This window comes from Tupaia chinensis, unplaced genomic scaffold (genome assembly GCF_000334495.1).
Source record: "Tupaia chinensis unplaced genomic scaffold, TupChi_1.0 Scaffold144150_1, whole genome shotgun sequence".
Taxonomy (NCBI): domain Eukaryota; kingdom Metazoa; phylum Chordata; class Mammalia; order Scandentia; family Tupaiidae; genus Tupaia; species Tupaia belangeri.
In genome coordinates this window covers 566,728-594,372 of record NW_006204006.1, presented here as the reverse complement: position 1 = coordinate 594,372, position 27,645 = coordinate 566,728, and the positions used below count along the sequence as shown (strand labels likewise).

General features: G+C 50.7%; 1 protein-coding gene across 4 annotated transcripts; it reads left to right on the top strand.

The window, feature by feature from the left end:
* NPC1L1 (NPC1 like intracellular cholesterol transporter 1) lies at positions 1-27,645 on the top strand. 4 transcript variants are annotated; one of them, XM_006166020.3, is made up of 19 exons: positions 1-149; positions 1,893-3,418; positions 5,326-5,426; positions 5,816-5,988; positions 6,217-6,345; positions 6,761-6,943; positions 7,470-7,584; positions 7,659-7,786; positions 8,618-8,755; positions 8,837-8,926; positions 19,956-20,146; positions 20,282-20,406; positions 20,925-21,051; positions 21,206-21,261; positions 24,093-24,243; positions 24,482-24,713; positions 24,898-25,011; positions 25,116-25,278; positions 26,968-27,645. In XM_006166020.3, exons 1-19 carry the CDS (start codon positions 27-29, stop codon positions 27,153-27,155), a joined length of 4,053 nt encoding a protein of 1,350 aa, XP_006166082.2. In that variant the 5' UTR covers positions 1-26; the 3' UTR covers positions 27,156-27,645. The 4 variants fall into 4 exon arrangements, 3 of the variants coding, with proteins under 3 accessions (XP_006166082.2, XP_014438673.1, XP_006166081.2); XM_006166019.3 differs by lacking the exon at positions 1-149 and adding an exon at positions 1,097-1,245; XM_014583187.2 differs by lacking the exons at positions 1-149; positions 24,482-24,713; positions 26,968-27,645 and adding an exon at positions 1,095-1,245 and having other exon boundaries at positions 25,116-25,235.

The following is a 27,645-nucleotide window of genomic DNA, read 5'->3' as shown; positions in this document are numbered from 1 at the left end:
TCACTGAGGGAGAGGAGGTTGCCTTAATGTGCGTCCTGTCCCTGGCTGTCCCTGAGGCTTGGCCCTGCTCCCTGTTGACCCTTTCCCACCCCAGGATGGCCAGGGCCAGCCTGAGGTTCTGGCTTCTCTGGGCCCTGCTCCCGCACATGGTAAGTTCCAGGACTCCTGTCCCATTGAGGGCCCCAGGGCTGGCTGGTCTGATTACATGAGGGATCCCCCGCCCCGGCCTGGGACGGTGTAGACAGTGGGCTGGTGGTAGGAGCAGGTCCCTCCCCCCAGCTGTCTCAGGCAGGTGGCCACATGCGGGATGTTCCCCAACAGCCTGCCCTTATCTCTCAGCCTTGAGGAGGGCCAAGGTCGTGGCCCATTCTAGTGATAGTGGGAGCCCAAGGGAGGCCTCGGAGAGTCCTACTGGGAGGGAGTAAACGGTGTGCATAGTGCCCTTGGGTCCAGGTAGGGCAGGGCTCCTGCAGGGTCCCAGCCACACTACCTCTCCCTGGGGAGCTTGAGGAGGCAAGAGGGCCAAGGTGAATGCAGGAGGGTCTCTGCCATCTGGACTCTCTGTCCAAGGTCAGACTCTGAGCCAAAGGCTCCGGCTTGGTACTACAGGAGGAAACTTCTGGCTGTGCGTCATTCCGCCCTAACTGTCCCTGATATCGCTGTTAATATTAATTAACAACAGTTGCTAAGGATGACAGTGCAGAAGGTGTGTCTGAGCCCGCAGCTGGTCTAGTAACCAAGAGGGGGCAGGGAGAGGGCCCAGCCTGCCCCCTCTTTGGACCAGGGGGAGGTTGTGGAGACTCCAGAGTCCTGAGCCCCTGAGGCCAGAGCCTAGCCAGTGCCTGGTCCAACTCCATCTCTGGTCCCTGGCACCAGCTCTGCTGGAGGCCGAGTGTAGGGGCTAGCCACAGGCCACTCTCCAGCCGACTGGGCCTTCCTGTGTAGGGTGCTTTGGAAAGTGGGTGGAGACCCCAGGCCCAGGAGGCTCATTTATAGAGGATGGGGGGGGGGGCAGTTCAGGGGAGTTCAGGGGACAGGTAAATTATTAACCAGTAGGCTCAGCTCATTGGTCCACAACCCAGTCAGGCCAGGGCTGTCACTGAGGGAGAGGAGGTTGCCTTAATGTGCGTCCTGTCCCTGGCTGTCCCTGAGGCTTGGCCCTGCTCCCTGTTGACCCTTTCCCACCCCAGGATGGCCAGGGCCAGCCTGAGGTTCTGGCTTCTCTGGGCCCTGCTCCCGCACATGGTAAGTTCCAGGACTCCTGTCCCATTGAGGGCCCCAGGGCTGGCTGGTCTGATTACATGAGGGATCCCCCGCCCCGGCCTCCCAAGGAGGGGTGCAGGCGTGGGTTTCCAGGCGTGGGGTTATGAGGACATAAGAGTTGGGGAGAGGCAGCCAGCCTGGGTGCTTCAAGTCTCTCGTCCTGACTGCCGGGGGGAAGAATGAGTCAGGAGGTGCTGAGTGGGTTCTCAGTGGGCAACCCAGGGGGCTAAGGGTGTCGGGGCTCTTGCCTCAAGACTCTCACTGGCTCCCAAGTCTGGGTGGGCACCAGCTTTGGCCCCGTGCAGGTACTGTGGAAGGGGTGATCCTTGCAGACTTTCTGCAAGGGGCCCTGGCATTGGTGTGGCTGAGTGTCGACTGACTGCAGTGTGGGCAGACCCAGCTCCATGGGCACCTTGGGGCCACCCCTGCCTCCTCCTGTGCCCTCACCCCTCCAGCATGACCTTCTCTTTAGTGAACCTGCCACCCTCAGGAGGAGAGCCTGGCTTGTTGCCCACTGTCACCTAGACACCTGAGGGAGTCTCTACCACCCTGCTGCGTCCTTTCTACTTCTGTCCCCTAGCCACCCACTGCCTGCCTGTGCCCCTGTGAGTTGTTGCTCTGCCCTGCAGGCCCAAGGCGAGTTGTACACGCCCACCCACCAGCGTGGCTACTGTGCTTTCTACGATGAGTGTGGGAAGAACCCCGAGCTGTCTGGGGGCCTCACCTCACTGTCCAACGTGTCCTGCCTATCCAACACACCGGCCGTCCATGTCACGGGCAACCACCTGACCCTGCTGCGCCGCATCTGCCCAAGCCTCTATGCTGGCCCTAACACAACCTATGCCTGCTGCTCCTCCAAGCAACTGGTGTCGCTGGAAGCCAGCATGTCCATCACCAAGGCCCTGCTGACGCGCTGCCCAGCCTGTGCTGACAACTTCGTGACCCTGCACTGCCACAACACCTGCAGCCCCGACCAGAGCCTCTTCATCAACGTGACCCGTGTGGCTCGGGGGGGGCCAGCCCAGCTGCCTGCCGTTGTGGCCTACCAGGCCTTCTACCGGCGCAGCTTTGCCGAGCAGACTTACGACTCTTGTAGCCGCGTGCGCATCCCCGCGGCCGCCACGCTGGCTGTGGGCACCATGTGCGGCGTGTACGGCTCCGCCCTGTGCAATGCCCAGCGCTGGCTCAACTTCCAGGGAGACACGGGGAATGGCCTGGCCCCACTGGAGATTGTCTTCCACCTGATAGACCCCGGCCAGGATATGGGGAGTGGGCTGCAGCCCCTGGATGCAACCATCATGCCCTGTAATGAGTCCCAGGGTGACAGCGCCTCAGCCTGCTCCTGCCAGGACTGTGCAGCGTCCTGCCCTGTCATCTCCCGCCCCCAGCCACTGGACACCACCTTCTACCTGGGCTGGATGCCGGGTGGACTGGCTCTGATTATCATCCTGTGTTCCGCCTTCGTCCTGCTCGGCGTCCTCCTTGTGTACTTCCGCATGGCCCCTGGCCAAAGCGTGAGCAAGGTGGATTCCATGGTGGGTGTTAGCCCCTCCGACAGGCTCAGCCAGTCCACCCACACCATCCTCAGCAAGTTCTTCCAAAGCTGGGGCACATGGGTGGCCTCATGGCCATGGACAGTCCTGGGAGTGTCCATTGTGGTGGTGGTGGCCTTGGCAGGGGGCCTGGCCTACACAGAACTCACCACAGACCCTGTGGAGCTGTGGTCGGCCCCCAAAAGCCAAGCCCGCAAAGAGAAGGCATTCCACGACAAGCATTTTGGCCCCTTCTTCCGGAACAACCAGGTGATCCTGACAGCCCCCAACCGGTCCAGCTACATATATGACTCGCTGCTGCTGGGGTCCAAGAACTTCAGCGGGATCCTGGCCCAGGACCTGCTGCTGGAGGTGCTGGAGCTGCAGGAGCGGCTGCGGCACTTGCAGGTGTGGTCGCCAGAGGAGCAGCGCAACATCTCGCTGCAAGACATCTGCTACGCACCCCTCAGTCCGGGCAATGCCAGCCTGGCCGACTGCTGTGTCAACAGCCTCCTGCAGTACTTCCAGAACAACCGCTCACTCCTGCTGCTCACCGCCAACCAGACACTGGGTGGGCAGACCAAACAGGTTGACTGGAGGGACCACTTTCTCTACTGTGCCAAGTGAGTCCTGAGACCAAGGGGGCTGCAGAGGACTGGGTGGGAGGGGGAACTGCTTTAGCCTCCAGGAACCAGACCAGGAGCAGGACTGGTCTGGAGAGTTGTAGCAGCTGTTTCCTTGTCTCTGGCCATATGGACACTTGGTTGCAATTGCCCAGGTCTCTCCATGCCTCTTGATTGGAGACCCTCCTCCCCTCTATAGATCATCTGGAGCCCTGAGACCCCTTCACCTTTGATGCCACTGGTCTTTCTATGGGGCTCCTGATGCAAGGGACACCTTTTGCTCCTGGTTAAGTCTTGAGGAGGGATCTGATTGGGCCAGCTCATGTTTGGGGACTTTTTTTTTCTTTTGGTCTCTGTGCTAGGCCCAGTAGGTTCATTGATAACTCATGAGGTCCTAAGATGTGAATAGCAACAGGTGCCCATGGGCCAGGGTAGAGACTGAGCTGGGCCTGGTGTCCTGGCGCAGGCCACATCCATGCACCCTTAAGCTGCGTGGGTTTGGTCCCAGCTCCATCCACTCTGGTGTGGTGCAGATAGGATACCAGTGAGGCTGCTGGGTGGCGGGTGGGCAGCAGTGATGCTCCTTGGTGTTGGAGCAGAGCAGAGGTTCTCAGGGGGACCCTTCATACCCTGCAGTCAAGAGCAAAGAGGTGTTGAAAGGGTAAGTAGCCCATATGGCTAATTACTATTTTAAAAGTTTGGACCATGCCAATCCTTGGAAAAAGACTCCAGGACTCTCAGGGAGCCCTAGGCTGTACTTTGAAAACTACTGGGTTAGAAAAAAGCTAGTGCTTCCCGCCCCTCAATTGAGTTCTGCAGCTACACTGCTTTGAGAGTCATGCTGCAAACCCAGGGCTGTCCTTCAGCAAGGGCGGGACAGAGAGAAGCCTCTGCCTGCTCTGGGAGGCTTTGGTGATCTGACCCCAGACTCAGGTCTGACTGCAGGCTTGTGGTCTTCGTGTGTCATTTCTGCTTTGATTTTGGATGCTCACAACTCTTAGGTGTTCTGGTTAGCCCCATGTCGCAGGAAAACTGAGGATCGGGGCTATGGCGAGCTGCTGAACGTCACATGGCAACTGGCTGCCCAGGAGCAGCTGTGGCTGACATGCTTACCCACTCAGAGCTGAGAACAGCCTAGAGAGCTTTGCCCAGGTGGGCCAGGTGGAGGCACAGTGCCAATACCCTTGGGCCTACAAGGGAAAGGTCCTGGGTTCATGTCCCAGGACATCCCTAAGTTCTTTGGGCATGGGCTGTGATCTGAGCTGGCTGAGAAGGGATAGACTGCAGCGTGAAGACCTACCCTGCTGGGGCTTTCCTTTCTTTCTCTTTTTCTCTGTCATGGAAAAAAGAAATACACTTTAAAAAGAGAGAGAGAGCACTTTATGACAATGTGCTTTGTAAAAAGAGTCAGGTTGAAGGTTACATAGACCTGCCTGGGTTAGTCCCCCAATCTGATCTCAATACTGGGAGGGGAGGACTTAGGGAGCCTGGGTGGGAGGAGGCAGTAGGGCGAGCTGCCTGAGAGACAGCCCTTGCCAGGCTGCACAAGCTCAAATCCCAGTGCCCCCTTCTCCTGGGGCTCCCCCACCACGTGGATCATCAATGCAATGCTAGTCTTCTTTCTTCATCTGGGAACCAGATAATGATGAGGCCTGGAAAGCTGAGCTGATGCAAGGGGACATGAGGGCCACAGAGAGATGGCGTTTGGAGCAGCCCTGCCCGGCACGGAGAATGCTCTCAGGGCAACCCAGCCTGCTCCGAAGAGGGACTGTAGGAAGACTGTAGCCTATTGGAAGATGGCTGTTTAGGACCCCAGAGTGCTGTGGACCTGGGAAAGGTGGGACTGCGGGTTTTAGGGACCAAGCAGGGTGAGCAAAGGCCACTTCCCTCCATGTGTCTCCCTGTAGTGCCCCACTCACCTTCAAAGATGGTACGGCCCTGGCCCTGAGCTGCATGGCTGACTACGGGGCCCCTGTCTTCCCTTTCCTGGCCATAGGGGGATACAAAGGTAAGCTGGACAGGCCCTAAGAAGAGGCCCAGGCTAGGGCAGAGACAAAAGGCATATGCTGCAAGCGGTAATGGGGCTCTAGCTGCCTGCTTAGGGCACGGACATCCTGGGTAGTGGGGAGCTCCTGCTGCTGTCCTGCCCTGCTCTCATCCGCTTCGTCTCTCTGCTCCCAGCATTGCTCAGGTGCTCTGCTTTGTGCCTGGGCCCCAGGTATTGCCTCTGGCTGAGAGAGAGGTGGGTGTAGGGGTGAGGCCATGACTTGGATGAGGAAGAGGAAGGACCAGGATGAGGAGGGGTGGGGGGAAGAGGGTGGAGGGCTGCAGCTGGAGTGGGCAGGGGGCAGGTAGGGCAAGGGTGTAACTGGAGAGGCTGAGCATCTCTTACCCCAGGAAAGGACTACTCTGAGGCAGAGGCCCTGATCCTGACCTTCTCCCTCAACAATTATCCTGCCGGGGACCCCCGATTGGCCCAGGCCAAGCTCTGGGAGGGGGCCTTCTTGGAGGAGATGCGAGCCTTCCAGCGTCGGACTGCCGGCAGGTTCCAGGTCACATTCATGGCCGAGGTGGGGACCGTGGGGTCCCTGGTGTGGGGGAGTGCACCCATGGGCTCCTGGGTCCCAGCCCTGCCTTTCCTGAGTGGCCTGGGCAGTGACTGATAGGGTAACGGCCTCAGTAGGGCTTGTATGAGCCACCTGGCACCGTGACCCAGTGAGCAGTCAGTGCCCAGAGACTGAGCTCTTAAGAGCACCTGCTGGGCGGAGTGATCAGAGGGCTGGCGGGTGTGTCTGCAGAGCTCCCTAGAGGAGGAAATCAACCGCACCACGGCCGAGGACCTGCCCATCTTCGCCATCAGCTACCTCGTCATCTTCCTGTACATCTCCCTGGCCCTGGGCAACTATAGCAGCTGGAGCCGGGTGCTGGTGAGAGGTGGGAGCATAGCGAGGAGGGCTGGCCTGGGGCCTCCACATCTCCAAACTCCTAACCCAAGTGCCTCAAACCACACTGTGGACACGCCCAGAGGATAGTATTTCCTGGAAGTGTTCAATGTTGAAAAGTCGAGAAGTCTCCTTGTGCTCCCAACATATCCCCTTGCCTGAGTGCAAAGCTGACACTGAAGAGGTCTGGTGATGCATGCTCAAGGCCCACACTGCAGACTCACAGTGTGGGGTCTGTGGCTTGCCCGTGGGAAGACAGCTCTCAGAGGGGCTTGGCTGTGGATGTGACTTCTCAGACTTCTAATGGAACATTCACAGGCATGGAGGGTACCTACCTGCAGCCTGGGCAAACCAGGAGGGTACCCTGGTAGCCAGGAGGCTGAGGCTGGTTGTGTTGCAGGTGGACTCCAAGGCCACTCTGGGCCTGGGAGGTGTGGCTGTGGTGCTGGGAGCAGTCATGGCCGCCATGGGCTTCTTCTCCTACCTGGGCGTCCCCTCCTCCCTGGTCATCCTCCAAGTCGTGCCTTTCCTGGTGCTGGCCGTGGGGGCTGACAACATCTTCATCTTCGTTCTCGAGTACCAGGTTAGGAGGGAGGAGTTTTGCATGTCCACCCCTCCCCCAAGCCCAGCGCTACTGCCCAGGCCTGATGGACCCCCATGTTGCCATGCTGGGTTTTCTGTGCATGGGCACCTGTGTGTGATGCCTATAGACATTAGGGCGTGTTGACAGTGCACTTAGCCTACACTGTCATGGGGCCTGCTTTTCTGAGCTGAAAGCTTTCCAGGCCAGCAGGCTCGAGCCATGACTGCCTTTGTAATGCTATGTCGTGTTCTGTGGTAGGAACAGATCACCATTTATTTAACCCCTCCCATCTCCTGGCAATGGTTGGCACCAGGATACCTAGACACCCCAGACCACTGAGTATTTCTCCCTGGAAGCAGGAAGCAAGGTGGTGGAGAGAGTGAACAGGGCTGGCTCTTGACTCAGAAAGGGCAGGCAGGTCCTGAGGCCTAGTCTAGGCCGAGTCTTTGGGCACGTCCAGCATCCTGCTGGCTTTGGAGGGAACTGCCCTTGGCGGACTCTGAACTCTCCCTACTGTCTCACACAGAGGCTGCCTCGGAGGCCCGGGGAGCAGCGGGAGGCCCACGTTGGCCGAGCCCTGGGCAGGGTGGCCCCCAGCATGCTGCTGTGCAGCCTCTCAGAGGCTGTCTGCTTCTTCCTAGGTGAGTGCAGGGTTGGGGAAGGCCCTCCCCACACTCTGCCTCTGCAGGCACTCTGACAGCCTCTGCCCCCACAGGGGCCCTGACCCCCATGCCTGCTGTGCGAACCTTCGCCCTGACCTCTGGCCTTGCAGTGATCCTAGACTTCCTACTGCAGATGTCAGCCTTCGTGGCCCTACTCTCCCTGGACAGCAAGAGGCAGGAGGTGGGGCTGTTGAGCAGAGTGGGGGTGACCTCTCTGCCATGGAGGCGGCCTGGATAGTGGGGTGGAGGTTTATTGGCAGGGTGATATTTGGGCTGCATATCCCCCAATTTCCCATAGAAAAATAATTTAATCTTGTAATGTTGGGGTCTTAAAATAAAACATAAGTGAGGGGTTGACAGAAGGGTACAATTCAAAGATATTTTGTCAAGATAGAAAATAAGAAGTAATTAAAAAAATAAAAGGTGGGGGGGACTGGCAGGTGGCATGGTGGTTAAGAGTGCTGGACTCCCACATCACCAAATGTGGTTCGAGTCCCGGACCTGGTGACTTGCTTTCTCACTTTCCCTCTCTCTCTTTCTCTCATTCTGTCCCTCTCTGATCAAATTAAAATAAATAAAATAATTTTTTAAAAAAGATAGAAAATAAGAGCAAAGATGGGTGGATCCATGGCCTGGTAACTAAGGGAACTGGATCCCACATGGCCAGCTGCACAATTTGAATCCAGGCCCCAGCAGCCTGAAAAATACCCCGGGGTTATGTGGGAAATAGAGTGGGAAATTGGGAAGGGATTAGGGCATGACCACGCCCCACTGGAGGGTGCTTTCTTTGTCCTCTTTCTGTATTTCCCTTTCTCTCTGGTGAGCACATGTGCCCATGGGCAAATTGAAAAAAAAAAAAAGAAAAAGCCAAGAAAATAGCATGGCAACAAGTTCTTGCCAATATAGTGCTGACACGGGTCATCCAAAGATGGTGGCACTCCTGGCAGAGGTGGGGGGAACCATTATCTGGGACTGCTTGGGGCCACCTTGAGGGGCTGCCTTCCTGCTACAGGCCTCCCGGCTAGACACCTGCTGCTGTGTGAAGTCCCGGGAGCTGCCCCCACCTGGCCCAGATGAGGGGCTCCTGCTTCGCTTCTTCCGCAAGGTCTACGCGCCGTTCCTGCTGCATCGAGTGACCCGTGTGGCTGTGGTGAGTGGGTAGAGGGAGGAGAGTTTTCATCAGCTAGGTGGGACTCACCCTGGGAGACTCTCACCATATGTCCCCCCTTAGCTGCTGCTGTTTCTGGGCCTGTTCGGGATCAGCCTGAACTTCATGACCCATATCAATGTGGGGTTGGACCAGGAGCTGGCGCTGCCCAAGGTAAGCCTGGACCCTCTCAGTCTCAGGCCTGGGATTTGAGAGGAGTGCCTGAAGAAGGAGTCATACGGCATTTGGGCTGGGGTGCACCCCCTGGGAAGCACCAGGGTTGGGAAGGGAAGCTTGCATACCTGTAAAGTGCAAGAGTTGTATGCCAGCCAGCATTAGAGCTGCCCCAGGCCTCAGAGGGCTGGCCGCAGAGTGACCAGCTGCTCATGGAATGCCACTGTGTGATGAGCACTGTGAATCCTCCAGGCCTGGGCCTTGGAAGGACAGGGGCTTGGGGGAAGGAAAGCCCTCCCATGGCTGGGGAGATTTGCAGATGAAGGCGTGGCAGACTAACCTGCTGGACTGGGACCTGGGGTGGCGGCAACAGACCCCGGGGCAAGGCAGGACCAGCTGGAGGCAGAGAGTGGGGGTGACAGGGTGCAAGGAGAGTGCCAACTGCAATTGTGCAAAAACGGTCAGCTGAGGCTGATCACCACTGCTTGTCTGGCCCCCAGCAGCAGCCTGGGCTGGCAGCCAAGAGGGAACAAAGCTATGGACATACGCCAGGTTGTATGAGCAGGCTCTGGGGATGGGGAGGGTGTCCTGAGCTCAGACATTTGGGGTCACTCTGCAGACTGTGCTGGTTTGGATGAGGGGCTGAACGCTGGCAGGAGTTCCCAAAGGAGCCTGTGGCCCAGAGCCGCAGTCAGGGTCGAATGAGGTGCAGCTGGGTTAGCTATCTGGGGTGCTGGCCCTGGGCTCAGAGGCCAGGTGCACACAGCTCAGGACCCTCTGGATAGAACGCAGGCAGCGAAATCAGTAGGGTTGCAGAAGGAACTGTCACCCTTAGAGGCTCTGGGGACTGCATCACAGGGTTGAGGCCAAGCGTGTCCCCAGGGCCTGAGAGCAGGTATCAAGGACTGGTGGGCTGAGCCAATGAGTAAGAAAGATGCAGATGTAGGCTGCAGGACCACTGTGGCTTTCTATCTATATCTTTTGCTTGTTTTTCTGTTGGAGATGTTTGTCTAATAGCTTTTGAAAATTTATTATTTTTTCAACTGTTTGTTGTAGAAAAATACACATAATGTAAAAGCTATCATCTTAACTATTCTTAAGTGTACAGTTCACTGATATCGAATACATTCACATTTTACAGCCATCACCACCATCCATCTCTAGGACCTTTTCGTCATCCCCAACAGAAGCTCCATATACGTCACACACTAGCAGGTCCACCCCATGGCCTAGTGATTAAGGGGGCCAGATCCTACAGGGCAGACCACAACCTGAATCTCATTATACACCAGTTCCCATGCCCCCTGGCCCCACCCGAGCAACCACCATTCTCCTTTCTCTCTCTGTGAATTAGACTATACTAAGTACCTTATCTAGGTGGGATCATAGATCATTTGTCATTTTGTGACTGGCTTGTTTCTCTTCGTATGAGATCCTCAAGGTTCACCCATGTTGTAGCAGGTGTCAGAATTTCCTCTCTTTTTTAAAAAAATAATTATTGGGAACCAGCAGTTAGCGTAATGGCTATGTCGCTGGACTGCGGCTCACGTCCCGGACCCGGTGGCTTAAATCTCACGCTGGGCGCGTGTGCGTGCGTGCCCAAGATCCCAAGAGGAGAATGGAGGAGAAGGGATTGCGGCGTGACCATCCCCCCTGGGGGGTGATTTCTTGCTTTCTGTCTCTATGTCTCTCTCTGTCTGTCTGGCCTGCACACACGCCCTATAGCGAAAAACCTCTCAAAAAATTATTTAATTTTTATTTATTCATTTATTTATTTTAATTTGATGAGAGAGAGAGAGAAGGAAAGTAAGAAAGCAAGCCACCAGGTCCGGGACTTGAACTGAGGTTGGCCATGTGGGAGTGTCCAGTGCCTTAACTACTGATCTACCTGCTGGTCCAAGAACTTCCTTCTTTTTAAGGCTAATAGTATTTCACTCATACGTAGTACCACATTTTGTCTGTCCATCTTACCTATTCATCTGTTAATGGAGATAGGGGTTGCTGCCACCTTTTCACATTTTTTTCACCAGAGAGTGTGTGTGCTTGTTAAAAAGGGACACAGAGTGAGAAAAAGCAGATGGAGAATAGTCATGGCGAAATCCCGTCTCCTCCATTTCTCCCACCTTTTAGGATTTTGGTCATGCATGCATACACATCAGTCATGCTTCTTCTTAAGTCACTAGTCCAGGACTCAAATTGCAGAGTTGGGGATCTAGTCTCCTTAACTACTATGCCGCTGGTCAGCCTGGTCTTTAGTCTATTCTGAGTTATTTTTTATGTAGGGTATTAGGTAATGGCCCCACTTCCTTCTTTTGTATGTGGATATTCAGTTTCATAGCACCATTTGTTGAAAAGATTATCCTTTTCCCATTATGTGGTTTTGGCACCCTTGTCAAAACTCACTTGACTGGGGCCAAACTGTGGCACAGTGGTAAAGCCCAATGCTCTGTGAGGCAATCTCACAGGAAGAATTTGGGAAGGGTTGGAAAGGTTCCTGGTTCAAATCTAGGGACCTCACTGAGTACACTGGGCATGCACTTTCCCATGATCCTAGGCTGGCTGAAGGCTGGGGATTGATCATGACATTGAGATCCTGTAGTGCCCTTTTCTCTTTCTGTTTCTTTTACTCATGGGGGAAAAAGGTAAATAAATTTTTAAAAATCACTTGACCATATATCTGAAGGTTTATTTATGTGCTATTTGTTCTATTGGTCCATATATCTATCTTTATGCCAGTACCATCCTGTTTTGATTATTATAGCTTTGTGACAAATCTTTTTTTTTTTTTTTTTTTTGGAGAGGTTTTCGCTCTAGGGTGCATGTGCTCGCCAGAAAGACAAAGAGAGACAGAGAGACAGAAAGCGAGAAATCACCACCCAGGAGAAATGGCCATGCTGCAATCCCTTCTCCTCCATTCTCCTCTTGGGATCTTGGGCACGTACACACATGCACCCGGCGTGAGTTTAAGCCTCCAGGTCTGGGACTCAAACTGTGGTCGACTACATGGGAGTCCAGCGACATAGCCATTAGGCCAACTGCTGGTCCCACTTTGTGGCAAATCTTAAAATCAGTATGAGTCTTTTAATTTTGTCCCTTTTTAATTTTTTCTGAAGAATTATTTATTTAATATTTAGCATTATAATTACATTTGCTATAGGGCACATACAAGAGAGAGAGAGTGATAAGACAAGCTGCCGAGTCTGGAACTCAAAACATGGTCAGCCATGTAGGAGTCCAACACTTAAACCATTATGCCTCCTACTGGTCCCAACTTTGTTCTTTACTTTCTTTCTCTTTTCTTTTTGGAGAGGTTTTTTTGTTGTTGTTTTGTTTGTTTGTTTGTTTGCTATAGAGCGTGTGTGCTCGCCAGACAGAGAGAGACAGAGAGACAGAAAGTGAGAAATTACCCCCCAGGGGGGATGGCCACGCCTCAATCCCTTCTCCTCTATTCTCCTCTTGGGATCTTGGGCATGCACGCACACACGCCCGGCGTGAGTTTAAACCACCAGGTCCGGGACTTGAACCGTGGTCGACTATGTGGGAGTCCAGCGACATAGCCATTACGCTAACTGCTGGTTCCCAACTTTGTTCTTTTCTGTCAAGATTATTTTGGCTGTTCAAGTTCCCTTGCGAATCCATATAAATCTGGGGGGTGAATTTTTCTTTCTTTTTTTTCTTTAATTTTACCAGAGGGTGTGTGCATTTGCTGGAGAGAGAGGGGGGAAGTAATAAAGTTCCCCCTATGGGGAACGGTCATGCTGCCATCCCTTCTCTTCCATCTCTCCCTCTCCTTGGGATTTTGGGCACACATGCACCTGGCACATTTCTTAAGCTCCCAGATCTAGGACTCAAACTACACTTCCAGCTATGTGAAATCCAGCCACTTTAACCACCAAGCCACAAACTGGCCCAAATTTTTCTACTTCTTCAAACAATGCCACTAGATTTTTATAAAGATTTCACTGAATTTGTAGATTTCTTTGGTAGTATTAACATTGTAATAATACTGTCTTTGAATTTATGAACACAGGATGCCATTTCATTTATTTCTGTCTTTTTAAATTTCAACAATAGTATTTTGTAGTTTAAAATACTATTTTTAAACTATTTTTAAAAATATTTACTTTCTTGGTGAAGTTAATTCATAAATAATTTATTCTTTTTCATATCATTTAAAATAGAACTCTTTTTTTTTCCTTTTTCTGGAGAGGTTTTTGCTATTGGGCACGTGCACTCGCCAGAAAGAGAGAGAGAGAGACAGAGAGATAGAAAACAAGAAATCACCCTCCCCGCCCCTCAGGGGGATGGCCACACCGCGGTCCCTTCTCCTCCATTCTCCTCTTGGGATCTTGGGCACACATGCACACGCACCCAGAGTGAGTTTAAGCCACCAGGTGCGAGACCTGAACCACGGTCAACTACGTGGGAGTCCAGCAACATAGCCATTACGCTAACTGCTGGTCCCTAGAACTCTTCTTAATTTCCTTTTTGGATCGTTTATTGTTAGTGTATAGAGATGTAACTGATTTTTGTGTGTGGATTTTGTATACTTCAATTTTGCCAAATTTGTTTTCCAAATGTAAGATCATGTCATCTATGAATAAAGATAATTTTACTTCTTCCTTTCCAATTTCAATGCCTGTGATTTCTTCTTTTTGCCTAATCGCTCTGATTAGGACTTCTGAATCTGTGTTGAATAACAGTGGTGAAAGAGGGCATTCTATGTTGTTCCTGATTTTAAAGGAAAACCTTTCAATCTTTCACCATTGAGTATGACATTTGCTGTGGGTTTTCACATGTGGTCTTTATCATATTGAGGGAGACTGCTGTATTCCTAGTCCTCTAATTTTTTTATTGTGAAAGGATATTGGATTTTGCCGTGCTTTTTCTGCATTGACTGAGATGCTCATGTGATTTCTTTCCTTCATTCTATTACATTGATTGATTTTCATATGTTGAATCATCCTTGCATTCCAGGAATAAATCCCAGTTGGTATGGTGTGTAATCCTTTTAGTATGTTGTTGAATTCAGTGTTTTGTTTTGTTTTTAGAGAGTCAGGGTGAGAGGAGTGAGAAAGCGCATGGGACAATCATGCCACAATCTCTTCTTCAATCTCCTCTTGGGATCTGGGGCACACGTGTCAATTTGTTTGGGAGGATTGATGTTAATTTTTTGTTAAACGTTTGGTAGAATTCAGTAGTAAGCCATCAAGTTTAGGGGTTTTATATGTTGGGGTTTTGGGTTTTTAAAAAAATTCATAATAGCGTATGCATGCACATGAGAAAGGGAGAGAAAAAGAGAGACACCATTCACAGCGATTGGTCACACTGCAATCCCCTTCCTTCCTCTCTTCCAGCCCATCAGGATTATGGGCTCACATGCATGTGCCTGGTGTGTTTTTCAGACTGACCAGATCAGGGACTTGAACCAGTTTCATTTGTGCAGTCTACACATCACTGATTGTGTCACAGAGGCTTGCTGGGTCTTTTGTTGTTTGTGTCCTTATGTCTTTCATGAGAGAGGGAGACAGAGAGGTAGACAGACAGCACCCCCAACAGGATCTTGATACGAGGATCCACCCCCAGCTTTCGGCTAGCCCAAGATCATGGGCATGCACGTGAGATCTCCAGACTTGAACCAACAACCTTTTCTTATGTGGGTCAGCTCACAAATAGTGGTGTTTTACCATGGTGTCACTGTCTGGCTCATGTGAGAAGGTTTTTGATCCTTATTATTTATGGTTCTGTTCAGATTTTCAATTTCTTTGTGAGTTGGTCTTCTAAAAAAAAAAATTAAAGAAATCTGTTTATTGCCACACAGAGAAAGAGAATGCACATGCTCTGAGGGGTGTGGTCATGCCACAATCCTTTTTCCTCCATTTCTCCAGTGCATCAGGATTTCAGGCATACATTCACGCATGCCTAGTGTGTTTTTCCAGTTGCTAGGGCTGAGATTCAAACTGTAGTCGGCCATGTGGGATCCAGCTCCCTATGCTCAGTACTGAGGGGTTGGCCCTTTAATTAATATTGGTAGGTTTGTTTCTAGAAATTTGTTCATATCATCTAAGTTATCTAATTTTTAGAAATATAATTGTTTGGGACCAGCAGATGTCATAATTGTTATGTTGCTGGACTCCCAGGTAGCCAACTGATTCAAGTCCTGGACCCAGCTGCCTAAAACTCACATCAGGCATGTATGTGTGTATGTGCCCAAAATTCCAAGAGGAGAATGGAGAAGAGATTGCAGCATGGCCATCCTCCCTGGGGGGTGATTTCTCGCTTTCTGTCTCTCTGTCTCTCTGATGAAAGTGCGTGCCCTATAGCAAAAATCTCTCTCTAAAAAAAGAAATACAATCGTTTCTAATGCTTTTAAAATAATATGTTTTCCTTTTTTATTTTCCAGAGTGCATATATACTCAGCAGAGAGAGAGAAACAGAGACAGAGAGGCAGAGAAAGTGGGAAAACACCCCTATGAAGAATAGTCATGCTGCAATCCCTCCTCCTCTATTTCTTCTTTCTGTTGGGATTTTGGACATGCATGTGCACATACCCACCATGTTAATCTTTTTAAAAAATTTCTGTGGAACTAGTACTAATGTCACCACTTTCAATTCTGATTTTCATAATCTGAATCTCTTTTTTCCCTAAATCATTCTAGTTAAAGACTTGTCAATTTCGTTTATCATTTTGAAGAACCACCTTTTGGTTTTGTTGACATTCTCTATTGTTTTTCTATTCCCTGTCTTATTTTATTTTATTATTATTATTAATTTTTGGAGAGTTTTTTGCTATAGGGAGCGTGTGCTCGCCAGAAAGACAGAGAAGCAGAGAGACAGAGAGACAGAAAGTGAGAAATCACCCCCCCCCCGGTGGGGATGGCCACGCTGCAATCCCTTCTCCTCCATTCTCCTCTTGGGATCTTGGACACGCACGCACATGCACCCGGTGTGAGTTTAAGCCACCGGGTCTGGCACTTGAACTGTGGTCAACTACATGGGAGTCCAACGACATAACCATTACAACAACTGCTGGTCCCTTCCCTGTCTTATTTATCTCTGCTCTAATTTTTATTATTTCCTCCCTCCTGCAAGTTTCGGAGTTAGTTAATTCTTTTTTCTTATAGTTCCTGAATTTGTAAAATTAGGATATCAAAAAAATTTAGGATATCAATTTGGGAATTTTTATTTTTTCAGTTTTTGCTATAGGACATGTGCATTCTCCAGAGTGTGTGAGAAATCACCCCCTGAGGGGATGGCCATGCTGCAATCTCCTCTTCTTCAGTCCTCCTAACAGGATTAAGCATTTATAGCTATAAATGTACTCCTTACCACTGCTCTTGATGCATCCCATAAGTTTTGGTATGTTGTGTTTTCATTTTAATTTATCTCTGAGTATTTAAGATTTCTCTTGTGATTTCTGCTTTGACCTATTGTTTGTTTAAAAGTATGTAGTATAATTTTCACAAATATGTGCATTTTCCAGCTTTATTCTATTATTGATTCTAGCTTGATCCCACAGTGGTTGGAGAAGATACTTTCTATGCTTTCTTTTTAAAAAATATTGAGATTTTTGACCAACAGATGGCGAAATGGTTACATCGCTGGATTCCCATGTAGTCGATGAGGTTTGAGTCCCGGACCTGGTGGCTTAAACTCACGCTGGGCACATATGCATGCGTGTCCAAGATCCCTAGAGGAGAATGGAGGAAAAAGGATTGTAGTGTGGCCATCCCCCCTCGCTTTCTGTCTTCCTTTCTCTCACGGTCTTCTGGTGAGCGCCCAGCCTATAGCAAAAATCTCTCTTAAAAAAAAAAATTGAGATTTAATCTGTGGCCAGACATGTGGTCCATCCTGGAAAATATCCCATGTGCACTTGAGAAAAATATGTATCATGTCAGTGTTCTGTATCTGTCTGTTAGAGCTATTAATAGTTTGTTGTGTTGTCCGGGTTTCTGACTTCCTTTCTTATTTTATGTTCTGTCGTCTTATCCATTATTGAGAGTGGCATAGTAAACTCTCCAACTAACGTTGTAGAGCTGTTTCTCCCTTCAATTTTGTCAGTTTTTCTTCAGATGTTTTGATGATCTATTGTTAGGTGTGTAAATATGGTTCAGTCTTCCTGTTGTGTTGAACCTTTTAATATATAATGTCCTTCTTTGTCTCATAAGCTTTTTGATGTAAAGTCTGTTTTGTCCTATATGGGTATAGTCACTCCTACTCTCTTCTGGTTATTATTTGCATGAATGTCTTTTTCCATTTATTTTCTTTCTTTTTTTTTCAAATTTATTTAATTTTATTTATTCATTCATTCATTTATTTTAATTTTATCAGAGAGAGACAGAGAGAGAGAAGGAGAGAAAGTGAGATAGCAAGCCACCAGGTCTGGGACGAACCATGGCCAGCCATATGGGACTGTTCAGAGCCTTAATCACTGCGCCACCTGCTGGTTCCCCTTTCCATTTATTTTCAACCTATTGTGTCTTTGGATCTAAAATGAGTCTCTTGTGGATAGCATAGAGTTGGATCATGTTAGATTATGCTTTGTTTTACTTTCCATTTTGCCCATTTCTTTTCTTTCTTTTTAAAAAATTTCACCACAGAGCTTCCGTGCTCACCAGAGAGAGAGAAAGTGAAAAAGCACCTCCCGCCCCCCAGTGAGATGGTCATGCCACAATCCCTTCTCTATCATTTAACTCTCCTTCTGGTATTTTGGACACACACACACACACACACACACACACACACACGTACAAATCCCTGGCATGTTTCTCAAGCTTCTGGGTCTGGGACTCTAACTGCACAATCGTCCATATGGGATCCAGCAGCCTTAACCACCACACTGTAGGCTGGTCCCCATTCTGCACATTTCTGTCTCTCCCCCTATTTAAAGAACCCATTTATTTAATTGTATTTATTCATTCATTTTTTTAAAAATTTGACCAGAGAGAGAGAGAGAGAGAGAGAAAGCCACCAGATCCAGGACTTGAACCATGGCTGGCCATATGGGAGTGTCCAGTGCCTTAACCACCATTCCACCCGCTGTTCCCTCCCCCCCATTTTTATTAATTTATTTTTCATTATTTTAAATTCTTGAGGGGTACAGCATCACATGGATTTTTTGTCCAATGGCCTTACCAGAAAGATTGCCTCGGAATTTGGCTTGAACCATGCCACTGTTTCCATGGGCACAAGTAATTTTCCCCACATTACTCTGGTTTTATGTGATTTGTCACCAGGAGTCACTGTGTTGTTTTTTTAACTATGTATACATAAGCACACCTCTTGCCTAAGCAGAATTCCATTTCATCTTGAGCATAAACACCTTCAATTTTTTTAAAGAATTATTTTATTTTAACTTTATTTATTATTATTTTCCAGTTTACCAGAGAGAGACAGAAAGAGAGGGAAGGTGAGAAAGGAAGCCACCAGGCCCAGGACCTGAACCATGGTTGGCCATGTGGTAGTCCAGTGCCTTTAACCACCACACCACCTCCCGGCCCCTAAACAGCTTCAGTTTTGTTTTGTTTTTGTTTTTGTTTTTGTTTTTGGAGAGGTTTGTGCTATAGGGCGTGTGCACTTGAAGACAGAGAGACAGAAAGCGAGAAATCGTGCCCCAGGAGGGGTGGCCATGTTGCAATCCCTTCTCCTCCATTCTCCTCTCAAGATCTTGGGCACGTATGCACATATGCCTGGCGTGAGTTTAATCCACCATTTGCACTAGCGCGCCTCTCCTTCAGGTGAGGATTTTGATTACCTTATCACACATGCCCAGTGTGGACTTCGAAAGTATGATCATTCATAGATAGATGATCTGCCCTATTAGTTTATTGCTCCAGTGGGAATTAGGGTGTTGACCTAGCATCCTTCCTGGCGCCAGGATCCAGGAAGGGGAAGGATTTCTCACAGAAAGTCTGCTTGTATTCCCTGATAGGCTTTGATTGGTGGGGCAGATATCCTTCTGCTATTATCTCAGGACTGCCTGCTCATTTCTGGCTAACTACCTGTCACAATCAGGGGCAGAGATCAATGATGAGAACTCAGATCCTTGGTACTGGGAGGTCAGGGTCCGCCTTGTCTACTCTCCTGAGAGCCAGATGCGGGCTGCTTAGAATGCAAGTACAGCTGCATGCCTTGGGGCCAGGTGGGGAGTGGGTGGTTCATACCACACTCAGAGCTGAAATACTCTGAAATGGGGACCAGCAGGAGGCGTGGTGGTTAAGGCGGCTAGACTCCCACATGGCTAACCATGGTTCGAGTCCCAGACCTGGCAGCTTACTTTCTCACTTTCCTTTTTTCTCTCTCTGATCAACTTCCAATAAAATAAAAAATAAACAGAGTAATGACGATGAATAAAATAATTCTTTTTTTTTTTTAAAGAAATGCACTGAAATGAGCCACAATGTACCATTGAGGCCTTACTTGGAGGCCTCTATCCCTCAACAGACTCCAGAATTCCTAAAGTTACATCAGACAGACTTGCCAGTGTGACTATCGTCTAGGTGGGGAGAGAGTTTCCTGGTGCCTCCTTGGTCTTTTCTCTGATATCACTTTGAGGTTTCATACTATAGAAGGGACTAGACCATGAGAATGCCTGGTGCCTGGCCTCACAGACATTCACACGAACATGTAGACATGGGGTGTGGTCCCAGGTCAGCTTGTTACACTGTGGCTGTGCCAAACAGGATGATAGGAAGGGGTAAAATCACGTGTGTGTGTATGTGTAAACATGTGTTCACATGGGGTATATGCGGCTCTTATTTCTGTGTATGTGATTCACCTGTATGCATGATCTTCAGAGCATGTCCAGCTGTGGGTACTCCTAAAACCATGTAGCTCTGCAATTCCATTGTGCATGTGAGGGTACCTCTGAGAGTATGTCTGTGCATGTCTTTTTCTGTGTACTTTGTATGTGACCTCTGAATATATACCTCTGAGCGTGTGCCTCTGAGCGTGTACTCAGCATGTGCACCGACGTGTACCTTCAGGAGCACATGTGGCCCTCTGAGCTCACTGACCCTTCTCCCCGCAGGACTCATACCTGCTCGACTACTTTCTCTTTCTGAATCGCTACTTTGAGGTGGGAGCCCCTGTGTACTTTGTCACCACCTCCGGCTACAACTTCTCCAGCGAGGAAGGTATGAATGCCATCTGCTCCAGCGCTGGCTGCAATGAGTACTCCTTCACCCAGAAGATCCAGTATGCCACCGAGTTCCCTGACCAGTGAGTGCCTGCCCCGTCCCGCTGCCCACCTGCTGCCACATCCCTGGGAAGCCCTGTGTGGAGGTTGGACCACAGAGGGCCCCACCATTCTGCCCAGCTGGCCCTGGCTCCTCTTTTATTCCCTCTGGCCTATAGGTCCTACCTGGCCATCCCTGCCTCCTCCTGGGTAGACGACTTCATCGACTGGCTGACCCCTTCCTCCTGCTGCCGCCTTTATACCTGGGGCCCTGACAGGGACAAGTTCTGCCCCTCGACTGTCAGTGAGTGTGGGGCTGCAGGTGGCTCACGTTCCACCATAGTTTGGGGAAACTGAGGACAGGTGAGGTTCTCCACCCTGTAGGGCCCACCAAGGCAAGATGCTCTCTAGTGAGCATCTATGAGGTACTAGACTGGACCACCAGCACTTACACACTCATGTCCCCGTGGTGTGGTGTGCCACACTCACAGGTGCTGACCTCTGGCAAGGCAGTGGGGAGTCAGGGGTGGAAAGCTGAGGTCGTCATGGGACCCTGTCTCTAAGCAGCTATATTCGCAGGTGGAGTGGGAGGTCCCAAACTCTCCTTTTCCATGCCTGTGAGTGTAGGTACCCATGGCTTCTGTAACAGGAGAGGACAGGTGATTCTCCCGTAGCTGGAGAGGACAGGTGCAATGCGCCCTTCCCCCAACCTATGTGCCTCATTGAGGTGGCAGTGCCAGGCTTTTTATGGGGTGGAGGAAGTGGGGGCAGGCAGGATCTGCCTGGCCTGGGTGCCGCTGCCCAGAGCCCCTCTCTCTGCAGACTCTCTGAACTGCCTGAGGAACTGTATGAGCTTCACAACTGGCCCCGTGAGACCCTCCGTGGAGCAGTTCAACAAGTACCTCCCCTGGTTCCTGAGTGACCCACCCAACATCAAATGTCCCAAAGGGTAGGTCCGGGGAGGGGCTTCTACTGAGAGGGTGGACCTGTGGGCCCAGGAGGGGCAGGAGGAGGCTAGGAGGGGGTAACTGGATGACCACGGGCTATGCTGACAGGAGGGGACTTTGTTCCCATTGAGCCCGACCCTGCCCTTTTCCTTTCAGTGGCCTGGCAGCGTATAGCACTTCTGTGAACTTGGATCCAGATGGCCAGATTATAGGTAAGTGAGACCTCTTGCATCTTCTCTCTTCCTTCTTAGTGGGGGCTTCTTCTTCTTTTTTTTTTCCTTTTTTTTAATTTTAATTTTAATTTTTTATTTTTTGGAGAGGTTTTTTTTTTTTTTTTTTTTTTTGGGGGGTGTGGGGGTTTTTCTCTATGCTCACGGTTGTTGCTATAGGGCACGTGTGCTTGCCAGAAAGACAGAGAGAGACAGAAAGCAAGAAATCACCCCCCAGGGGGGATGGCCATGCCACAATCCCTTCTCCTCTATTCTTGTCTTGGGATCTTGGGCATGCATGCACATGTGCCCGGCGTGAGTTTAAGCCACCGGGTCCGGGACTTGAACTGAGGTCAACTACATGGGAGTCCAGTGACACAGCCATTATGCTAACTGCTGGTCCCCTTAGTGGGGCTTCTAACTGCCCTGTCAGCAGGGCCTGTATCCCCACTCCACATCCTCAGGCTTCGTCTTTCCTCCCACCCTCAAGTTCATGGTCAGCTGACATCCGTCGGGTAATCGATCCCACCACACGCCTTTTCTTGCACGCATCCTCATCCCTGAATATCAGCAGAGGCCACCAGCTATGTGAGTTAGGGTGCCTCAGATCAATGGACTCTCAGGAGCCATTGCAAGTTAGAAGTGGGTGCCAGCTGGTGGTATGGCAGTCAAGGAAGCTGGATCCCGTATGGCCGACTTTGCAGTTTGAGTCCCAGATTCAACAGCTTGAAACACTATATAGGGCATATGTGTGTGGGTGTCCAAAATCTCAAAAGGAGGATGGAGGAGAGAGGATTGCAGCATAGCCATTCCCCCTTCGTGTGTGTGTGGGGGTGGGGAGTCCGTTCTCACTCTCTTATCTCTTTCTCACTCTCTCTACCTGGTGAGTGCATGTATCCTATAGCAAATAAAAACCAAAATTGACAAGTAGGAGAAAATGGAGCTGCCAGAAACAGACCTTAGCACACATGGTTCACACAGCACATGTCTCAGTGCCTTGGCTGTCTGCATGGAGGAGCCAGAGTCACCTATGGCTCTGTTCATGCACAGGGATGGACGGGGGTCGGCAGGGGGTGGAGGAGTTTTCAATAATTCTCTCACTTTTGGCTGAAACCACTCACAGTTTGAGTCACCAGCTACATGCTGACCGAAGCATGCTCACCTACCCTCCCCGATAATTATCCTGTGAGGTTCTCATCTTCCAGGCAATGCAGCCTGCCCCCGTGTGCAGGGCCACTGTGGCCAGACAGGGGTAGGCATCTCAGGAGCAGGAGCAGGACATGGTGTGAGCAGACGGAGCCACCCCTGACCTGGCCAGGTCTGCACCCTCCTCTGATCTCAGCCTCCCCCATGGCTGACTGCAGTTTGAGTCTCAGGTCGGTGGCTTAAGAGACATGCTGGGTGCCTGTGCATGTGTGACCATTCCCTATCAGGGAGTACTTTCTCTTTTTATTTCCTCCTGTCTCTCCCTCACGAGCACACATGCCCTCTTGCAATTGAAAGAAAGAAAAAGAGAGGGAGAAAAGAAAAGAAAGAACCTTTATCATTTCTTACACTACTGGAGCCCTAGGCTGCAGCCCTAACAATTCACCTCTTTTCCTCTCTTCTCTTCTCTTCTCTTCTCTTCTCTTCTCTTCTCTTCTCTTCTCTTCTCTTCTCTTCTCCAAAATCCTTAGAGGGGAATGAAGAAGGGATTTTGGTGTGCCCATCCCCTTTGGGGGATTGTTTCTCCTCTCTTCTCTTCTCTTCTCTTCTGTTCTCTTCTCTTCTCTTCTCCTTCTTCTTCTTCTTCTTCTCTTCTCTTCTTCTTCTTCTTCCCCTTCTCTTCTCTTCTCTTCTCTTCCTTCTCTTCTCTTCTCTTCTCTTCTCCTCTCTTCTCCTCTCCTCTCCTCTCCTCTCCTCTCCTCTCCTCTCCTCTCCTCTCCTCTCCTCTTCTTTTTTCTTTTCTTTTCTTTTGTTGTTTGTTTGTTTAGAGATTTTTTTCTATAGGGCATGCGTGCTTGCTGGAGAGACAGAGAGATAGAAAGCGAAAAATCACCCCTCGGGGAGATGGCCACGCAGCAATCTCTTCTTCTCCATTCTCCTCTTGGGATTTTGGGCATGCTTGCACATGCGCCTGGTGTGAGTTTCAAGCTGCAGGATCAAGCTGTGTCAGTTGTGTGGGAGTCCAGCTCCTTAACCACTGTGCCAGCTGCTGCCTCTAACAATTCACCTATTTTTAATTTTCTGTCTCCCTTTCTAGTCCTTTCCTATAGGAATATACAAGTTTGAAAACTAAGTTAATTTTAAAATTCCAGTGCATATGGGTCTAGAAGGTGCATGGTGGTTAAGGTACTGGACTTCCACATGGTTGACCGTTGTTTGAGTCCTGGACCTGGCAGCTTGAAAATCACACTGGGTGCTTGTGTGTGCATGCCCAAATTCCTGAGAGGAGAATGAAGGAGGGTTTGGTGTGCCCATTCCCCATGGGGGATGATTTGTCATTCTCGCTCTTTGTCTCTCTCTGGCAAACGCATACACCCTATGGCAAAACCTTAAAAAATAAATACAGTGCATATTTTGGGACCATACATAGAGACATTCGGGTTCATTGGGGAGTCTTTAGGCTCCACCCCTCAAGGGCTGGGTGTGGATCTGGGTCTCCCTCAGCAGTAGGACCAGTCAATGTGCAGGCCAGTGCAAGATGCAAGTGTGGGCCCCTCGCATGAACTCTACTAAGAACTGGCAGAACCCTGGGCCCTGCATGACCACACTCCCATGTTGCAGTCCCTTGGGTGTCCTGGAGCAGGTTCTGACTTTTGCCCTCCCTTCTCCTGTGTGCCCTGGTCATCTAGCCTCCCGGTTCATGGCCTACCACAAACCCCTGAAGAACTCACAGGATTTTACAGAAGCTCTGCGGGCAGCTCGGAAGCTGGCCGCCAACATCACCGCTGACCTGCGGAAAGTGCCTGGGACGGACCCAGCCTTTGAGGTCTTCCCTTACACGTGAGGACCTAGGTGGCCAGACTGGTGGGAGTTGGGGTGACTACTGGGACTGGAGATTAGGGTGGCAGGTTTGTGAGGGATCATGTAAGAGGATTAGCTTCAGGTCAGGATCTCTGGCTACAGCCCTAGGCCCATTTCTCATGCTTGTCCATACTGGAGCTAAGCCTCTCTGAGCAGCCTGCCCACCTTTAGGTTACAGGTCTGTGCTATGACCATGCTCTGTGGTGGTTTCCGGCAGGATCACCAATGTGTTTTATGAGCAATACCTGACTATCCTGCCCGAAGGGCTCTTCATGCTCAGCCTCTGCCTACTGCCCACCTTTGTTGTCTGCTGCCTCCTGCTGGGCATGGACCTGCGTTCTGGCCTCCTCAACCTGTTCTCCATTGTCATGATCCTTGTGGACACTGTTGGCTTCATGACCCTGTGGGACATCAGCTACAATGCCGTTTCCCTCATCAACCTAGTCACGGTAACCCACCAGACACTGGGAACAGGCAGCCCCTGAAGCGGTTGTCTGGGAGTCCTGCCTCATAGGACACTCCAGTTCTGTCTAGGATCTGGATACCTGTCCCTCTGGTTCTGGTGGTGACTTTATCTCCCTGGCTCCTTCCCTGCCTCTGCCTTTCTTGGCTAAGCCCCCTTTTTGCCCACAGGCAGTGGGTATGTCTGTGGAGTTTGTGTCCCACATCACCCGCTCCTTTGCCATCAGCACCAAGCCCACCCGGCTGGATAGGGCCAAAGAGGCCACCATCTTCATGGGCAGTGCGGTGAGTGGAATGGGGTGGGTAGCCCTGTGCCCCGCCCAATATCCTGTGCCCCACTTGACATTCTGTGCCTGTCTGATACCTGGCTGTGACCTATCCTACACCAGGTGTTCGCGGGGGTGGCCATGACCAACCTGCCTGGCATCCTGGTCCTGGGCCTTGCCAAAGCCCAGCTCATCCAGATCTTCTTCTTTCGCCTCAACCTCCTGATCACCCTGTTGGGCCTGCTGCACGGCCTGGTCTTCCTGCCAGTTATCCTCAGCTACCTGGGTAAGTGCCCAGCTGTGGTGATTATGATAATGACTACCACAGTACTGCGTGCCTGCTGTGCACATTCAGGGAATACACACACAGCCACGCGTAAACCTCAGAAGCATTCAGCTGACCAAGACCACCACCACATGACACTTCCCAGTTTGGAAACCGCTGTTTTCCACCTCACATGCCATAAACATCTTTTATTTATTTATTTAATTTGCTATGGTATGTGTGCACTCACCAGAAAGAGACGGAGAGAGAGGGAAATTAAGACGTTTCCCCGTGATGGAATGGGCCAAACCACAATCCCTTCTCCTCCATTCTGCTCTTGGAATTTTAGACACACGTGCAGTGTACCCAGTGTGTTTTTCAAGCTACCAGGTGTAGGACTCGATCCATGCAGTTGGCTATGTGGGATCTAGCATCTTAACCACGAAGCCACTAGTTAGCCAAAGAATATCTTTGTCTGCAGATACATATATCAGACAGTGTTCTAGTAGTCCTGTGGGTCTCCATTGCACTGCTGTTTGATTTTTTTTTTTTTCATTTGCCAGGGAGCTAGTGCACTCACCAAAGAGAAACAGATGCAGTAGGGAGGGGAAGGAAAAAGTATGCTCACTGGGGTGATGTTACACAGAAATCCCTCTCTGTTCTGCCATCCTGTGGGGATTTTGGGCAAGCATACACATATGTGTTTTTCAAGTCTCCAGGGTTGGGATTAGAACCCTGGTTGGTCATGTGAAATCTGGCTCCCTTAACCACTAGGCCATAGGACTGGCCCTGCTGTTGGACTTTAAGTATGACCTTCAGTGAGAAATACATTTCACATAATCTTTTTTTGTTGTTGAGAGGTTTTTGCTATAGGGTGTGTGCGCTTGCCAGAAATACAGAAGGAGGCAGAGAGACAGAAAGTGAGAAATCACCCCCAGGGGGGATGGCCACACCACAATCCCTCCATTCTCCTCCATTCTCCTCTCAGGATCTTGGGCACACATGCATACAGGTCCAGCGTGAGTTTAAGCCACTGGGTCCGGGACTTGAACTGTAGTCAGCTACATGGGAGTCCACTGACATAGCCATTACGCTTACTGCTGGTCCCACATTTGACATAATCTTAAATGAGGAAACTGAGACACTTGTCCCAGGTCACAGACTTGGTCCAAGGGAACAGGGATTGGAACCCACACAGCTCTTGCATCCAACCAGTCACTTGTTGGGACTTCCTGAGCTCTAAGAGGGTCAGAGTGTGTGTACTGGGTTGCAGATGAGAGCAAGGGGAGGGCCTGGAGGCTCAGCCCAGGGATGGGCACAAGGAGCCTCTTGCCACATCCCACAGTGGCAGGAATCCCCTTAGTGTGGGCTATGCAGACAGCGATCTGGGAAGGTATGTGGAGAACATGTGGCTGGGCCTGCCATGCCCTGAATGTATTGCAGAGACTGAGGAGCAGCTTCTCACAGAGGGAGTGCTGGCTGAGGCTGTCAGCATAAGGGGCCTGGGAAGAAGAGGAGAGAGAACTCACAGGCCATGGGCTTAGGGCTTGACCATGCAATGGCTGCAGGGTCCAGGTGTAAAAGCCAGCTGGGCGGGCTGGTAGATTTCAGTGCAGGGTGGAGTGGGGTGGAGCTATTGCAGGGGGTGCTGAGCATGCTCCCTAGACTCCTCCTGGTCCAGTTCTGACTGTCCTGTCTATGTCCCTGTAGGACCCAATGTCAACGCAGCTCTGGTGCTGGAGCAGAAGCAGGCTGAGGAGATGGCAGCGGCCCTGGCTGCCTCCTGCCCAAAGCACCCCTCTCCGATCACCAGCATCTATGACAATTACAGCTTTGAAGACCCTGCCAAAGGAGCTGTTCCTGTTGGCAACTCTTTGCAGGACACTAGGCAGTTATGATGGAGTTGGAGCTGCTTTCTCAGAACAGGCCCTGAGGCTCTCCCCTATATGGTCTCTTGGCCCACTCCTCCTCAAGGCCTGTGGGAGGCTGTCCCACAACAGTGGCTGTCACTTGAGGATGGCTCACCCCTGGCAAGCACTGCCAAAGGCCCTTCTGCTCTTGTAGCAGGTCCTTGGTCTCTGAGCCACTTGGGACACAGTCAGTTTGAGATACCTCCTCCTCCTCCTGGGCTGTCTCAGAGCTGCCAAGAAGATGCACTCCATGTCTGTCCATGACACACTTTTTCACAGGTGCCTGTGTCCTGTCCAACAGCCCCCCTTCAGTCTCAATTTTGAGCCATTCAGTCTTGAAGACTCATCAATATCCCTGAGAACAGAGTGACTCCCACCCAGGCTGAGGCCCTGCAGGAGGCCAGGGACAGGCTCAGGCTCAGGCAGGGAGCCAGGGCCATGGGTGGCAGATCTGAAGAGTTGCCATCACAGTTCTTCC

Bases quoted from the DNA above. Each gene is read 5' to 3' on its own strand.
- NPC1L1 (XM_006166020.3), top strand. From the start codon at position 27: ATGTGCGTCCTGTCCCTGGCTGTCCCTGAGGCTTGGCCCTGCTCCCTG. The intron at 6,346-6,760 runs GTGAGAGGTGGG...GTTGTGTTGCAG, and splicing joins GCAGCTGGAGCCGGGTGCTG to GTGGACTCCAAGGCCACTCT. The intron at 8,756-8,836 runs GTGAGTGGGTAG...GTCCCCCCTTAG, and splicing joins GAGTGACCCGTGTGGCTGTG to CTGCTGCTGTTTCTGGGCCT.